At 40.6% G+C, this 17161-nt stretch overlaps 1 protein-coding gene and 1 long non-coding RNA gene across 7 annotated transcripts in view; one reads left to right on the plus strand and one right to left on the minus strand.

Moving 5' to 3' along the window:
- Positions 1 to 17161, plus strand: part of phc2b (polyhomeotic homolog 2b) — a 54504-nt gene that overhangs the window by 17125 nt on the left and 20218 nt on the right. For all 6 annotated transcript variants that reach the window (XR_013808099.1, XM_079680638.1, XM_079680636.1 and 3 more), the window contains 2 exons: positions 4913 to 5223; positions 5898 to 6180. Coding sequence is in view for 5 of the 6 variants with exons in the window: in XM_079680638.1 (XP_079536764.1) it covers positions 4913 to 5223; positions 5898 to 6180 (594 nt within the window). In the remaining variant the exon portion in view is untranslated. The remainder of the gene's footprint in view (positions 1 to 4912; positions 5224 to 5897; positions 6181 to 17161) is intronic.
- Positions 12708 to 16226, minus strand: LOC307038969. Its single transcript, XR_013808100.1, has 2 exons — positions 15131 to 16226; positions 12708 to 13849 (listed from the first exon to the last, which is right to left on the minus strand). It is a non-coding gene; the product is annotated as an uncharacterized lncRNA (long non-coding RNA).

Here is a 17161-nt window from a genome sequence, read left to right on the forward strand (position 1 = left end):
CCTGTCTTGCAATGTTAATAAAACTAAAAAATGGATCCACCATGTAAATGGATCATTTGTGGACCATACTACACCCCTCCACCAAATGTTGTTACAATCAGACCACTGACAGACAAACAAACCAAACTGAGAACATAACCTCCTGGGCACAGTGTATTAATGTGTCAACAATTAATTTATAAACACAATTCATTATTTTTTTTTCTCTTAACCTAAACTGGTTGTGCTAGGCTCACTTTTATTGGTTTAAATGTTTACCAAGCCTTCATTACCAGCATAAACAGTCTAACAAATGACAAAACCTCCTCACTGGCTGTTTCATGTGAACTTGTTTCGCAAAAAAGATAGCACTTTAACAAGTTTAACAAATAAAATGACAAAATAATATCTTTATAATTAAAAAACTAAGCAATGTTATTGTGAAAACTATCATGAATCAAACACATCTTTACTTTATCAGGGTTGAACTTGACTCTGCAGAAATCATTCTGGTCTGATCTGAGAGAACAAAAGAAACAGAAGAGGTGTGACTCATTTTGTTTTGCTATTTTTGCTCATCAATGTTTTGGCAGACCATTTTAGAGCATTATCTCTGCTACTGTGAACATTACCATCATTAAGAGTCGCTCCCCTGACTAGGATTTGGACTGGAAACAAATGTTGCAGTAAGTGTTTGTCATCGCCTCCTCTTGGCACTAAAGATTCAGCACCTTATTATAAAAAAACACAGCATGAAACCCCCCAAAGCACCATGCTGGCAGATTAAAAGAACAGATATGCACACAAAATCTGACTTGGCATAATTATGTAGCTGCTAGCAACAGAAGCAGTTGCCAGTTTCACTTGAAAAGGATTATCAACAAATAAGAAGGAAAACCACTTAAAATGTATAACCGCATCCTTTCTTCTCTCTTATCTTGTCTAATAACACTGACATCCAACGTTCTCTTTATTGATCTGAAAATCTAGCCTCACTGGAATGAATACTGACGTGTCGTTTGGTTTTCTCCCTGAGAGCCTGCCAATGTGTTTTGACATTAACGTGAGACTGCAACAGTTTTTTGTCTGAAACTGTGGAGTGTTGAAACCAAACAGGAACTGGATTCATTTAGGAATTGAGTTCTTTTGATGATGATCTGTATTAGTGAGGAAAGATGGTGTAAAGCCTGCTGCTGCTCTGTTGGTTTAGGTCGGAATTTGTTTCATGAGTGAAAGCCAGAGTGGCAGTCGGTGAGAAAGTGGAAACTCAGGGATTTTCCAGGGCCTGGTTCTACAAACCCATCAGGGACGTTAAACTGTCCTCCATCGCAGGACATTGTGCAACAACACGCAGATAGAGTAGGAGGTGTATGGGGTGTGGAGCCCACTGCCACATACTGAATTTTGTATGAGTGCGTGTGTGTGGGTGTGGGGGGGGGGAGCGGATAGGTCATTCCAGTCCTTAACTCCAAGACCTTGAGGGGGAAAGGCATCTAAAGAAATTCCCCTGTGTTCCTCTTCTTCCAAGACTTCTCTCTGTTCCTCATTAGGGGCTTGAGAACGTTGTCAGGATACACAGGGAGGGCTGGTGGTTTCCGTTGTGTGATGATTCAGAAATCCCCCTCCTATCATTAACAAATGCTGGAATCTGTTGCTACCATATGATTCTGTGAGATCTTGATCGAAAGTGCTACTATTCAATTCTTAACTGTTCGAGATGCATTTTGAATCATGTGTAGGTGGTTGGTTTTTGTAGTTTCTTTCTTTTCTTATTTTATTGCCATATTTTCTAGCACATAATCATTCAAATCATTAAGGTCAGGTTAGTGCTTTTATTACCTTTTGTAATCGTAAAGTGTAAGTTGCTGCAGTTGGAGTATTTTGTATTTTCAGTGACAGAATATTAGATAATAATAGATTCTTTGTTGTTCTGAGTTCTTTCTCATGCCCTATTGTCATGAGTAATGCCATTTTCCCATGGTTTTTATTATCTATTAAATACTTTCCAGTTTCTCTATTTTTTTTATAAATGTAAAAGAAAATGTGAAAAGCTTAAATTACCACCCCAGAGAGCCCAAACGGACGTCCTGTTTTATCTGAACCAAAAGTCAAAAACGTTTCTTAACTATTAAATTATTGAAGTTATTATGGTAAATGTGTTTTGCTATTTTCACTTAAAAAAGGATGATTTTTTTTTTTTAAATATACAACAAATATTTTTTTTAAACTTAGTTTTCTGTTGGTCAACTTATCCATTGATGGTCTAATCATCCCAGATCAGGGCTCCTATCATGTTATTGTTTCTCTTCATCTTTAAAGGTCCCATGTCATGCTTTTCTGGTTATTACCCGTCCCCTTGTGTGTTATGAAGCTTTTTCTGCATGTAAACGGTCTGCAGAGTTACAAACCCTCAGAACACCCTGTAGCGAGTAAAACTCTAACACAGAAAAGACCTGTCTATGCTGCCCCAGAACGCCTCGTGGGAGATTTCTCTTTTACCATTATTTTCTTCCTGGTCATAGTGATGTAATGCTGCGGAGCTCAGCACGCACGCACACTCACACTCACACTCACACTCACACTCACACTCACACTCACACTCAGCCTTATCTTTTCTCAGCCGCGGTGCTAGGTGGAGCTCCATACACACACACTCGGAGCTCAGGTTGTGAGTGTGTGTGTGCTCAGGCTGAGTTCCGCGGTGTCTCACTGTCTCGCAGACCCCACGCAGCAACCAGGAAACTACACCAGTAACCCAGCTCTCACTATCCGCTCCTCGAGCCTCAAAGGGCGGAGTAGCGAGCCCACAACGTCCCGCCAACACAGCACCCAGACCCCACGCAGCATTCTCTGTTTGTCATTACTGGTGTCATTTTCTGGTTGCTAACAAACGCCATTGTAACACATAACCACTGATGTTCCGCTGTAACTGTGGTGGACTCATCAGCACAGAGTGGGCGAGCTGACCAATCAGAGCACAGTGGGCTAATAGGGAGGGGGGGCAGGAGCTCCAACAAGGCGTGTAGGACAGAGAGTGAATACACATACTATACAGAGATGCTGTATGAGAAACCAATTTGATTTTGTAACATTGAACAATGTAAATCTATTCTAGTAGACCTCAACAATGGAATTATGATCAGTAGAAATGGCCATATCATGGGGCCTTTAACATTGCAGTTTTCAAAATCTTTTATATTTAGGAGCAATTCATAACTCCTACCATCAATTATTTTTGACACCCTTAGGTGTAGCTGCATATCCATGATGGATGTTATCTTACCCCAAAGTGCCTGTTTTAAATTGCTTTTCAAGCCTGAACCATCTTTCTAAGCTGACATCTTTAATTCTATTGCTTCTGGATGTATTCACCCATCCTGGGCTCATATCCATCCTTCTCTGAACATGAACAAATGAAGGCCTTCACTTTTGAACACTGAATAGACAGATTTTCTGTTGGTGGGTTTCACAGAGTCTCGCCATGTGAAAAAGCAACCGTTTTCAGCATTAAAGGGACAAATGGCATGCACTCTGCTGGATAGAAACATGTATATATTCCACAGCAGGGCACAGACTGCGGTCAGAGCCTCGCAGGGAAAGTTTGAAACCAGATGGAGCCGATCCCACACAAAACATCATGAAAAGAACTGGGTGGGGGCGAGGGGGATTTGAGACAAACGCTGATGTACTTGGCAGTTTTCCATAAACTGATTTATTAGAGGGTTTATTAACATCACCGAACACACCTCCATGTTCACACAGCTCAAAAGCTTCTGTTTTGTACTGTAGGGCAGGAGTCACTTCTTGTTTGGGTTAGAAATGTGTCAATTAGTTTAGTATTTCCTGGTAGAGTTGTAAAAGATCAAAGAGGCAGCAGAGGGGCTTGGACCTCCTGACTCAACATTAACTCCATACAGAGTGTCAGAGCTCTGCATGTTGGTTCCTGGAGTATTTCTAATATTAGACTAGCCTCGGGATACTTCCGCTGAGCAACTCTCTCCCACTCAGACATGCTCCCACAATGCAAGATTGATATGCTGTGTCTCGGGCTTTCCAGGCAAGTTATGAGCCCAGGATGCATTTTTACCCACAACAGCACTGACAGGTGGTGACAGGCCATTTTGAAACGTTTTGTGAGTAATAGTCAGACCCAAACTGCTACAGGGAGCCTCTCTGTGCACCTTTCATCGAGCTCATAATATTACATCCTGTCAGCAAGGGGCACACAGGTGAAGGGAAAGCTACAAAACATGCTTTTTTGTGAAGCAGGCTACATTTGTCATTGCTCTCTAATATATAGTGTGGACAGTGGTCAGCACGCATGTGATAAATGTTGCTCATGCTCTGTCACAGATCTCACCTTTTTATATAAGACAATGTTTGACAAGACTACTGCATGCACTGTGTGATAAAAAAAATAGGGCTGCAATGTTTACTCTTATAATAGATTGATCTGAAAAAAAGCAAAATGTGACATCAAATGCTTATTTTGTCCAATTCATGTCCAATATATTGAATTTGCATTAACAGGAACCAGTACATGTTTTCCATTGTGGCCTTATAAACAGTACAGAGATGACCATAATTGTTTGCTTAGTTTCAGCACCATGTAATGTACAATTCTTACTTTGTCAATAGTATTGACAAAGCAAGTATTTCATATATTATACATATTATATAGTATTGAAGCAATAGTATATGCTATGAATGTTTCCCCTTTTCCACTGTCTGCGGCCACAGTAACACACGGGTATAAGCAACACTGCATACCAGTTGTCTAAATGAACCAAATACGATAAGTATATTTTGTAGGACCTAATTCAAATGGGAATTGGCTTTGAGGAAGTATGTCAAGGGAACTATCTGTGGGTGGTGAGCACAGCAGTAAGCTGAATTCATGAATAAAAAAAAAAAAATGTTTTTCTCGTTCCAGCGTACACTCATATCCAGCCCCACTCCCTGGTTCAGCAGCACAAGACGCAGCAGCAACAGCAGTTTGTGGTCCATCAGAGTCAAGCCTCCCAGAGGGCTGCGGGCCAGCTGCTGCAAACAGCCTCCATTCAACCGTCTCAGCACCCCGTTCCCGTGCTGCCCAAACCTGCTCCGCACCAGCCCTCCATGCCCAGCCAGCAGGCCACCATCTTCCACTCCACCATCAGCCCCCACACCCTCCACTCCTCCCTGAACCACGCCAAAGCTCAGCCCGTCCAGCTCACTGCCATCAACCTGCAAATACATCCAACAGTGAGTACACTCACACACCACGGTCTCAAACTAATGAGAATGATCATCACTTTTCATTTAAATGTTATGTATTTCATTTAAAGTGTTGCCAGCATCAATGATAAGGCAAAGGTCATATTATTGCCTGTAAAAGCTGGCCCAGCCTCACATTGCTTTGTTGAAAATGATCTACTTCATTTAAAAGTATTTGAAAAATTTATTAAAAAGAGGGCAAACAAAGGTAAAACTAAACTATAAACATTTCTCCTAGGATATATCTTTTTCCTGGTATCATATTATTCATTGTTACCAGAATTGCTTCTTAATGTGATTCATTGTATTTGTCCCACATTTGTTTCTTACGGGACAGGACTTTTGATCCTAGCATTTTGTGTTGCTCACTCTCTTGATTTTCCTTTATTTTAAAGTAAGCAGCAAAACAAAAGCTACTGTTGCAACAAAACCCACACATTCCATTTCTACTCCAAGACATACATGTTAAAAAAACTGAAATGTTTGGCTTAGAGATTCCTGGTGTCATTTTTTCCCACTGGTGTGATATTTTCCAAGCTCTATTAGTTTTTAGCTCATGAGTCACTGACACTAGAATGACTAAAAGTCGCTGATCTGTCTTTTCTTCACTGTTGCAGATGTACTTTCTCATGTTTTCCTCTCTCCCTTGATAACCATCATAGGCCTCCCGAATGCTTCATGACAATAAAGATAAACCGACCTCACTGGTGGTCAGAGAGATGTGTCCACCCCCTGCCACGCAGCAGCAGCAGCAACCACCACCACCACAGCAGCAGCAGCAGCAGCAGCAACAACAACAACAACAACAACAACAACAACAACAACAACAACAACAGCAACAACACCAGCAGCAGCAACAGCAACCTCCACCTTTACCATCCCAACCCACCAAGCCTGTCGAGCAGCCCAAAGTCCAGCCACCCACACCAGCTGTCCAGCCACAAGGTAATGACTCAGCATGGAGAACTCAAAGGTTTCGGTAAATACACTTTAGTAAAATAGCCACTGGGACTAGGAAAAGTGGTTGAAAAAACGTTATCTTTGGGCCAAAAAACAGTTTATTTTTGCACCGCTCTGCTTGAGTTGGCCATCTATTTGAACTTTCAGTGAAGGACCATAACATCAATGCTGGTGTTTACTTGTAATTCAGAATGTGTTGTGTCTGCAGCACATTTCGTTTCCCTCCTCTCTGTCTCTTATTGCTTTGTTTTATCTGCGACTCATCTGAGATGCAGCCAAATAGCTCAGCTGATACCCACAATTCACTCAGCGCTGCTCAAACATTTAAACTCGACATAAGCCCTGAACAGCAGAACAATAATACACACAGACTCATAATGGACCATTATTGTTTTTATTATGTTGTTGCCTGTACATTACATTGGAGACATTTGAGCACACTTGGTCACTGTTTTAGTGTATAGTATCGGCCTGGCTGTTGCACACAATGCAAGGGAGACTTCATGTTCATATTGTGTTCGCAACCATTTACAAAGATGAAGGTCGGGGTAGAAAGTTTTGATTTAAGTTCATAGAACAACACCACCGCTAACTACAGCCTGTATTGATTGGTGTCAACAAAACCACAAAAAGATGATTTAATTACATGGCTTTTTTTTATTGCATTAGATTTCGCAAGTTTTCAGACAAGATATGGTATATCAGAACATGGGGAGACTAAAATGACATCATCTTGGGTCATTTACAAAGAGTCACAGGACATGGATGTTGTTGAAATCCTGGTATTAGGGTTGATGCTCCACAGCTTAATTTGGACTTGCAGGTGTTTCACTTCTTTTTTCCTTTTTTTCTTCACTGACGCTAAAGAACCTTTTCACAGTTCTCATGTTTCTGTCTGTTCTGGTGTGGGTGCAAGATTAACATATACGATCAGCTGACAATTATCTGGATCAATCAGTGAACTTCTACTGAACGCTATAAGTTCAATATTTTGTACACATCTATTCTCTTGGATTGCATTCGATTGTGTAGGTGTTCAGGCTAGTTTCTAAACTTAGGACAAACTGATTTGGAATGGGGAATGTCTCACATCGGTGAAAAGTTGCATTAATTCAATGTCTGTTCAATTTTCTGTATTATTTTTATGTGCACACATTGTAAGCAGGGTATTTGGATCAAAGATATAGAGCATGTTCGGATGTTTGGCTCGTGGTCAGAAGCTTTGAGTGTTAGTGTGTTACATGCTGAAGCTTGATTTTTCTTGCTGAGCACCAAATAATTTTGTTGTACTTTCTAAATATTCACCCAGATTCAGTGATATTTCTCCTTAATGGTTGGAAGTGGGGCTAATGTGGTATCTATTGTAAAAGGAAAGGAAACCACAAATCACTGTTTATGAAGAGTGAGTTGGGTGTGATTCTCACCACTACTGCAGGAAACTATTTTTATAATCCACTGGCTGCAGGGGCTGATGACGTTGGGTACAAAGTTTCAGCTTCTTTACTTTCGGAACATTTATCAAAAGCAGTTTTCCTGTCAAAGTGGCTTATTAAGTAAACAAGGCTTCCAGCTAAAGGATTAACTGCACCACATTTATTCAGACACTTCTTTCAAGTACTTAAATGAAAAGTGTGTAAACAGAGTAGTGGGTGTTACATTAACTAATGAACATGCATTACTGAATATATAATATATACACCGCATTGAGGACTGTCAATGTTCTTTTAGTATTTTGGGGTTTTATGTTGTGTTAGTCAAACATCAGAGCTGCAAAAATAGAAACAGCTGCCCCCATTCATTTGAATGATGGGGCTGTTTCTACTGTTTACCTCAAGATCATCATTACAAAATGTTTGATTTTCAACTTGATAACATCGGGATAGCGTCACTTCGTATAATTGTTTCTCGTAGAGCAAATCTTATGAAAATGTAAAACTTTAAAAATCACAATACAAAGAGTAGTAAGTGCCATGTTTGTAGGAGGTGTCTTGTCCAGGATCATATTTCATATTTTACCAAAAAAACACACACCCCACAATTACAGCACCTTGCATTTTTTTTCATCCTGTTTTACCCAGAACCAAACACGGAAAAAAGCGTTTGAAAAAATACTTTTTTGCGGGTACCCGACCCGATGCAGGACTCTGCTCTGCGTTAGGCTTGTGTTTTTGTTTTGGTAAAAATTGTTCATATTGTCAGTTAGCCGAGTTTCTTCCCGTTAAGTGGGTATGACACATTAATAGGTTGTTAAATGTTAAGAAGCCCTGAGACACAGTTTCGTGAATATTGTTGTGTTTAACAGTTTAAGGTTATTGTATTTGTATGAGCTACAGTAAACAACCTAGCTACCATCTTCTGGCAATTTCTTGAAAATAAAATGGCATACACATTCAGAACAAAGCATGTTAACAGTTGGAATTTATTTACATAATTTAACATCTAGCTTTTTGTCCTCAGGTGTAAAATATTGTGTACAAAATATATACAGTCTGGAAATGTATACAATTTGAAAATATGTAAGAACCCTGTGTCTTGTCAAACTTCTCTCAGAGGGGGCATTCAGCAGTGGGGGGACTTGGGCCATACAATCCCTCTCTGTGCCCCTGTTAAATTAAATACATGCGTTGTTGTCTCGCGATCAGTTGTTGCTTTTAATGGATCGTATTTATATTTTTAGCAGTTGTCGGAAATACAAATTAAAACGTCAAAGCCCCGAATGTTTTTTCTGTAGCCCCGGACACACACACACACACACACACACACACACACACACACACACACACACACACACACACACACACACACACACACACACACACACACACACACACACACACACACACACACACACACAGTGGCGTAACAATGGACTCCAGTGAACACTATTACGGGCACTATAGAGTAGAGCACGCACAAAAGCACTAGCACACGTGACACACACACACTACAAAGATGTAAAATATTATTTTACCAACAATGTGGAATTGATTGGCCATATTACACAGATTATGCACGGCGGCAGCAGCAATAACCATAACATAATAATTCAAATACCACAAACATGATATTGACCAGTATACAGATTATGCACATGATTTAGCATTTTTAGAGAGAATTGTCCGAGATACGTTTTTGCGCCATGTAAGTTACTTGTATTTTTGTGCATCACGTTAAGGCGTGTGGCACAGTGAATAGAGCTTTGGTGTTGGGATCAGGGGGTCCAAGGTTCAAACCCCACTGCAGTCAGCATGTCGTTGTGTCCCTGGGCAAGACACTTCACCCCAAATTGCTCCTGTGGGGATTGTCCACAGTTTTGAGTATGTAAGTCGCTTTGGATAAAAGCGTCTAACAAGTAACATGGTAATGTAATGTAATGTTAAAAATGGCCGACTAAAAAGTAACAAAAAACTCTTTTCCCAAATCTTTTTTATTGTTCTTCGCTGAAGCAAAATAATTTATTATATAATTTTAAATTATCATTTGAATACTAATATCTAATATAACATAATCTCAAGGCACAATGAAATGAAATAAATATATATAAAATACAAATAAAATACATTTGCAGACAGGGGCGCTCCGCTCCGCCTGCCGCTAGAGGGTGCTGCAGCGCCCTCAGCACCCCCCTTCCCGCGCCCCTGTATAGAAGTAACACATTTGTTTGTGTGAAACGCTGAATGAACTACATATCCGGTCTAGCAGAACAACACACGTCACCAAGATGGCCGTTACTACTGTCTTGTCAACAAAAGGATTGACTTCCCTCACTATCACCACAATGAAACACGTCCAGAAGAATGTCGTGCAAAGCTGCCTGCCTGCCTTCGATTCTCTCTGAACTGCCTGGTCTTTTTAATGTTTAATGTCAACCATTTGTGCAGATAGCGTGAAGTAGAAAAGATCGCAGATGCTAATGTAGCGTTAGCATTTCTCCCCCGGGCTTAAATTGTGTATTACAGAATGATCACACTGGTGTGACAGTACTCTTCAAAGGGTTCACGAAATATGACTACTACTCTTACTGTTTAACTTGTTGGGTTACTTAATGTTACTTGATGTTAAGGCTAATAAAAATGACAAGGCTGTAATGATAACTAACGTGCTAGTTACTAGCTAGGTAGGTAACTTGATCCAGCCACTCCTGGTCCTTTCATCAGACGGGAAGCGAAAGAACGAGCAAGACCCAATGCTGGTATGATAACAACCTGGTACTAAGCACACAGGCATCTTGTTAAAGTTATCTTATCTTAGCCAGCGCCAATATATTATATCTATAAAATATATCTATATATTATATCTATATGGCGCTGATCTTAGCTATCTCTTAGTGGAGGAAAACAGTTATGACATCACTTACGCGACTCTAGGATTTGTAGTCTTTCTACTTGCATATTTTTCATAGTCTTATATTTCAACAGTTTTACTACAAACTGTGACTTTTTGGACTTGGAAATGATTTTTTAAGATTGACAAACATCATATGTGTAATTCATGGCACAATTCAAACGAGATCGAAAGATAAGTTTTCTCTCTTCATTGACTTCAATGCATAATCTTTCCGAAATAAGGTCCCATGGACCGGAAGTAGATGGGCGTGACTTCGCCACTCTGTATGTGCGTGTGGGGAGCATAGACATATAAAGAGTAGACGCCGCTGTCACTACCCGATCCGTCCCCCTGCCCGATCGGTACTGCGCATGTGCGAGATGGTCCGCCATATTGGAGAACTCACGACGGCAACCCAGGAAGGACACTTGACACATTGGCAAAGCTGAAAAATAAAACGAGAGATGAGTTATTGTTATTACAACGTGACTTCACTATTATTTAACAACTTTTGTTATGGGGTTCTTTTATTTGGGGTTAAGTACTTTGTCAGAATAAGTGAGAAATGGATTTAACTTCTGTTAGACAGCCATATGCCATACATGTTTGCATACATTCACAGTAAATATTTATTCAGTATGATAGCTGTCTAACAGAAGTTAAATTCATTTCTCACTTATTCTGACAATGTACTTAACCCCAAATAAAATAACCCAATAAAAAGAGTTTTTAAATAATAGTGAAGTCACGTTGTAATAACAATAACTCATCTCTCTCTCTCGTTTTATTTTTCAGCTTTGCCAAAAGCCACTGTGTCAAGTGTCCTTCCTGAGTTGCCGTCGTCAGTTCTCCAATATGGCGGACCATCTCGCACATGCGCAGTACCGATCGGGCAGGGGGACGGATCGGGTAGTGACAGCCGCATCGACCGCTACTGCCTATTGGCGCTGACGAGCCGTGGGGCCGCCATCTTGGACCGGTCACCCGCTCCACTCAGTGTAATCTGTCTGGCAGGCGCAATGAAGTGTCAGCGCATTTAATCAATTATAACTCGCTGAATACAAAACTGATTTTCACGGGTTTTTTTCTTCTGCAAACGTCATATATGTAGGCATGATACCGGACACATGATTCGGCGTATTTTAATATTCATAGTAGGCTTAACAGCAATAGAATATTCTGGTATTTGATAGCCTATATGTTATGTATGATAGGTATTTTGCAAAAGACACACGATATATAATATAGGCTAATATATATACACACACACACACATAAAAAAACACTAATGGTCTATATCAGTGGTTTTCAAAGTGTGAGGCGCGCCTCCCCTGGGGGCGCCAGAGAGCTTCAGGGGGGGCGCAGCGTGAGACACAAAAGAAAGAGAAAAAGACGAGTAAAGTGACACTTGCCCACTTGTGGCTGTCTGTGGAGACAGAGTTCCCCCACCTCACCAAATAGGCTGTAAAAGTGCTCATTCCCTTCACCTCCACCTACCTGTGTGAATGCAGGTTTTCCGCATTGACTTTGATCAAAAGCAAGTACCGGTAAAGGCTGCAGCCAGAGTATGATCTGCGTTTATTCCTGTGTGCATCAAAGACGCAGACTCATTGTTCCCACTAAAGTAGGGGTGAGTGTAATAAGGAGGCAAAGTTGACGCTCAGTGTGTCGCCGGGAGCATATAAGGATTTATCCACCATGTTGAAAATGTTAAAAAAAATATGTCTTGAGAACACGGCGTGCGGAAATATACGCGTCGTGCTGCAGCTAGATGTGCCTGTCCTCTGTAAGAAGGTGTCGGCGACTGACATGCAAGGAAGAACGGCTGTCCACAGGCTGTTCCAACTTTAACAACTGTATTAACTTCCAGGGTAGTGAATTGAACATGCAATTGTAATTGGGTGTGTGGTATATTTTCATGCACGTTACTGATGCAATATGGTTGATACCATTCGGGCTTATTCTAGAGGGGTGCAAGGAATAGTCCAAGTAGTGGGGGAGTTTTATACAATATGTTTAAAACATAAAAATAAAAAGGTTTAAAAAAGTTATTGTTTAATGTTTTAAGGAGGTGACGCTACTCAGCCAATCAAATCGGTGCAGTCAGCACGATAGATTCAAACACACACACACACACAGAGACGAGACAAGAGGAGAGAAACAGTAATTTCAAATGGCGGAAGGTAGACAGTGAAAACGGAGCATTTAATTACATGTTCTCTTACTGGACCTCTTTGAAATGCAATTGAATACCCCTGCATTATAGCAACAACAACAATAATAATAATAATAATAATAATAATAATAATAACAGCAATAATAATTGGGAGGGGGGGCGCTGCTGTTCTTATGTTCTCTGAGGGGAGGCTCACCTACCCACACTTTGAAAACCCCTGGTCTATATGATAGAGAAGCAGAAGCAGATTGTGTAGGCCTACTACTCAGCTATTTTAATAAGTTGAAAAATGAAGAAACAATAATACATTATACATAGACAGAAGTTATACATCAGTAAAAAATGAATATCTGTCAGAAAAAATGAAAATCTACATCTATATAAAAAATGTACATTTTCAAGTTAAACACAAGAACATGAAACCACCCCGCCCCAAACCATATTTACACAAAGTTGGTCATGAAACCTTGAATGAGCTAAAAGCCCTGAAAGAGGACTGTTTTGCAGAGCTTCTTTCTCGTGCTCCCTTTCTGCAGGTCAAGAGAGTTTGGCAATGTGGTGTGGTCTTATTTTCAGAAACACAGACACAACCAATGACAACAAGTTGGAATAATGGTTGTCAATGCCAAACTGCGTCTCCTCAATATGTTCCCCAAGCTGAAAAACATCCTCCGTTCCAATCTCCTCCCGGACGATTTAGGTGACTGTCGACACCTTTGGAGCTTGCCTTGTTGAAGCTTGGCGAATCACCCTCTCTCCAGCTCTCAGCACCTTCACTGTGCCTTGTGATGGAATCACTAGGCCACCGTTGTTTTTCAGGGCTAGAAGGTGGTAGCTCTCATCAAATGATGAAGGTACAGCATCTCTGACCAAGCTTGCACGGCACACATCACAGGACAGCTTTCGCAGAATCTGTCGGACTACAAATCCTGCGATGCAGACCAGCGCATTTTCCACCAGACCACCAAACCGAGTGGGAAGATAGCTGTGGTCACTCACAACAGGGCTGCCGAATAATCGATTTTGATCATGGTCAGTTTCTGGCAACCCTAGTTGTGAGTGTGAGGTTGAAGCTTCTGGGTCGTCCTCATGGGCCACAGACAGGCTCTCTTGAGCTTTTCTGGAAGTAGACGTAGTCCTGCCATTTTCCGGCTAAAATGAAGAAGCATAATACTTGAAAATAATATATATATATATCAGTGTTTCCCCTAGGTTTACTGCCTTGGCAGGGTGCTGCTCGGGTATCCCGAAAAAAAAATTCGGGGCACCCACATTTTTTTTATCCTCTTGAGCAGAGAGGAGCTGTGGATTATTGTTATCGATATCGTACAGTAACAAAGTATTTGTACATTAAAAAGTAATAAAGTACAGTGTTACACTGTACTTAATTACTTTAATTCAAACTGTATTCCCTTCTTATCATGTAGCCTACACTTCTTCCTTTCATTGATACCTTTAAATCACCTGACTACAGCATATAACATACCTGCTGCAGCCCTGTGCTGCTGCTGCTTCTCTCTGCCTCATCCTCTATTGCTAAAGGCAGCTCCACCTCATCTGATCTCTGATATGAAAGCAATCGTGTTATGATCATATTGAGCTATTGGTGTGAGTCTAACATTAAACAAGCAGTCTGCTTGTCATACATTGCTGACGATACATTTTAAGAGGAAATTTGTTGAGTCACTGCCGCTAAATTCCGGTAGCATCAAGCTAGCAAATCCTGCATTAGCCTCACATCAACAGGTGTAGACAGAACATCCAATTATCCTGAGCTAATTTACTGAATAAACCAACTCACATCTCCTGTCTTTTTTTTCACCCAACTCATTAGACTATTCTTCTGCTGGCGTTTCATTGTTGTTTTCTGTCAAATTCAATACTGTAGTTCAAAACCGCGGTACCTGCTCACCATCTGTGAGCTATTTTTAGAATGCGCACGCTACGTTCGTTGTTGCGTTCCTGTGTGTGTGTGGGGGGGGGGGGGGAGCGGAGCGGAGCCCCGCCCTTCAGAAACAGCGGAGGGAGAATGTGAATACGCAAAGCAGTGGACACTGAAACATGCACATACATTGGATAAATAACATAGGCGTTTAGTTTATTTAATAAAAGAGCACATGTTCAATGTGAAAAGTGACCGTAGATAGATTACTTCAGTTGCAATTTGGTGCTTTTTTTTTTTTTTTTTTTTTTTCTAAATTAAAAAAAAAAAAAAACACCTTGAATTTCAGGCAGGGCGCGGGGCTCCGTTGGCAGGGCGCAGCGCCCGGCCAAGACAATGGTAGGGGAAACACTGTATATATATATATATATATATATATATATATATATATATACACGCACACACAGGGATAGATATTTCACCCTGCCCTGTTATTGATAATAGAATATTTACATTTATGAATGCTAATAGCCTTATGATGATACACCTACTCTTTGGAGGTGAACCGGGAAGCTGAAGATGGAGGGAATAACACCATCTCTGAGTCGGACAATCTGTCCTGTCCTGTCGAACTAGTCCTGCTTAAAATGCTCACTGCAAATCACGGATGACTCGCTTGTGAACCCTTCCCTCCTCAAAGCAACTTCCCACTTCTTCCTCATATCTTTGTCTTTGGGAAACCTTCAAAATAAAAACGGGAGATTTGAGAGTCAACACAAAACATTTTTAAGAAGGAGGTCAAGCTTATTTTCTTCCTTCTTCTTCCTAGATAGATTAGATTAGATTGTATTTTATTCATCCCACAACGAGGAAATTCACTTGTTACAGCAGCATGTGATTTATAAAGTCTCAGTTGGCCATAAACATAATGTTTGCTGGCTACGATTTCGCTGGCGGACATCAATACAGTACAATAATATTATATTTACAAAATACAACCAATAATAATGTTGAATCTTACTTGTGAAAAGTAATGTTGCGACCCCTGTTCGCAATCGTCCGCCGATTTGCACAGCAATACGCCGCACAGTGCTCTGGCATCTTGAAACCTCTGCTGTCTATGGGTAGAATGGTACAATATGGGTAGGATGACCGGTCCAAGATGGCGGCCGTATTTCTTGCGCCCCAGCAGCCAATGCGGCGTCTACTCTTTATATGTCTATGGTGGGGAGTGTTGCAGTAGAACATTCCACTGTAGCGCCCGGTACCTTAATGGGAAACCCTACATGTTTGAGCAACCTCTATGAATCGTCAAGCTAAACCACACCACCCCCAAAAGAAAATCTCTGGCTCCGACACAGTGGGCTAGCCCCTAATGTTTCCAGGTCCAGGAAACGCCCCTGGTCAGGCTGAATCTGGAGTCACTCTTCTCCCGGGTTCCCGGTTGAAGCATGTGTTGTTCATGCAGCAGCCTTCTGGTGTTAGCCTCTATGGGAGGAAACAGGGGGGCGGGCCTCTGTAAAGCTTCTCTTTAGCGGGTCTGAAGCAGCGGTGCAGCTCAAACACGGTCAGAAGCGGCAGCGCTGTGTGTAGGATCATTACAACTACAAACAAAACGCAATGTTTTCTCTCTGAACACCTTGGAAGTTGGTAAGAAAGCTTGGTAAACGCTGGAGACTTTTAACATAACGAGGCATGGCGTTTACTTTCTCTTTGTGGGGAGCAGGGGCGTCGGTGTTGTGTCTGTGGGAGTCACGCATGCTGAATTTATTGTTTGTTATTGACCGTCTGTGTGTCAGTATAGGTCACTTCAAATGTTCTGCTGATAATAGACCAGAGCAGTCATTTAAAGCAGCAGGCAGGTGGATATGACCGCATACTGTTTGCATGTAGCTATAATGTGATGATTGTGTGTCTGCTTGGACTTTAAATAATGACCTCATAATCATACACAGCCAAGTATCTGTTAAAGAGCTCTTATCTGTGATTATAGAAAGTGAAACTATTCTAAGCTTGAAAGAAATAACACATTGTAACATCTAATTGATTGAAGTCACTTATATTATTTAAGTTTGAAGATATTTAATGATTAACATTATGTAATTCAACCCTTTTTAAATAAAAGAATAGTGTGGATGTACCCTCCTTTGCTGTGCTTGTGTAAGTGTCCTTACTGTATTTACATTTTCAATTAATCTGCTGGGTATTTGAATCACCTATAAAATGTCACAAAATACTGAAAAAATGTTTCTTCTAAGTTCTTCTTAGTGAAACCCATAATGATGTCTTTTAAATGTTTTTTTTATTAAAGTAAAAATTAATCATGTATGAGAAGCTGAAATCAGAACATGTTATATATTTGTAATTAAAGTTTCAATCTGACAATTAATCTAGGGCTGCTGATTGTTCTCTCGACAAAATTCCATTAAAATGTAATAAAACTGAAAATGAAATTAATTAATTATCCAGAGCCTACAGTGACATTTTCTAAATGCATGCCTGTAATTGGGACCATTTGAAAACAACATTATTTACATACAACAATATGACAAGGAAATGCATAAAATATTCATCTGTGAAGG

This window comes from Notothenia rossii (assembly GCF_949606895.1).
Source record: "Notothenia rossii genome assembly, chromosome: 5".
In the NCBI taxonomy this organism is placed as follows: domain Eukaryota; kingdom Metazoa; phylum Chordata; class Actinopteri; order Perciformes; family Nototheniidae; genus Notothenia; species Notothenia rossii.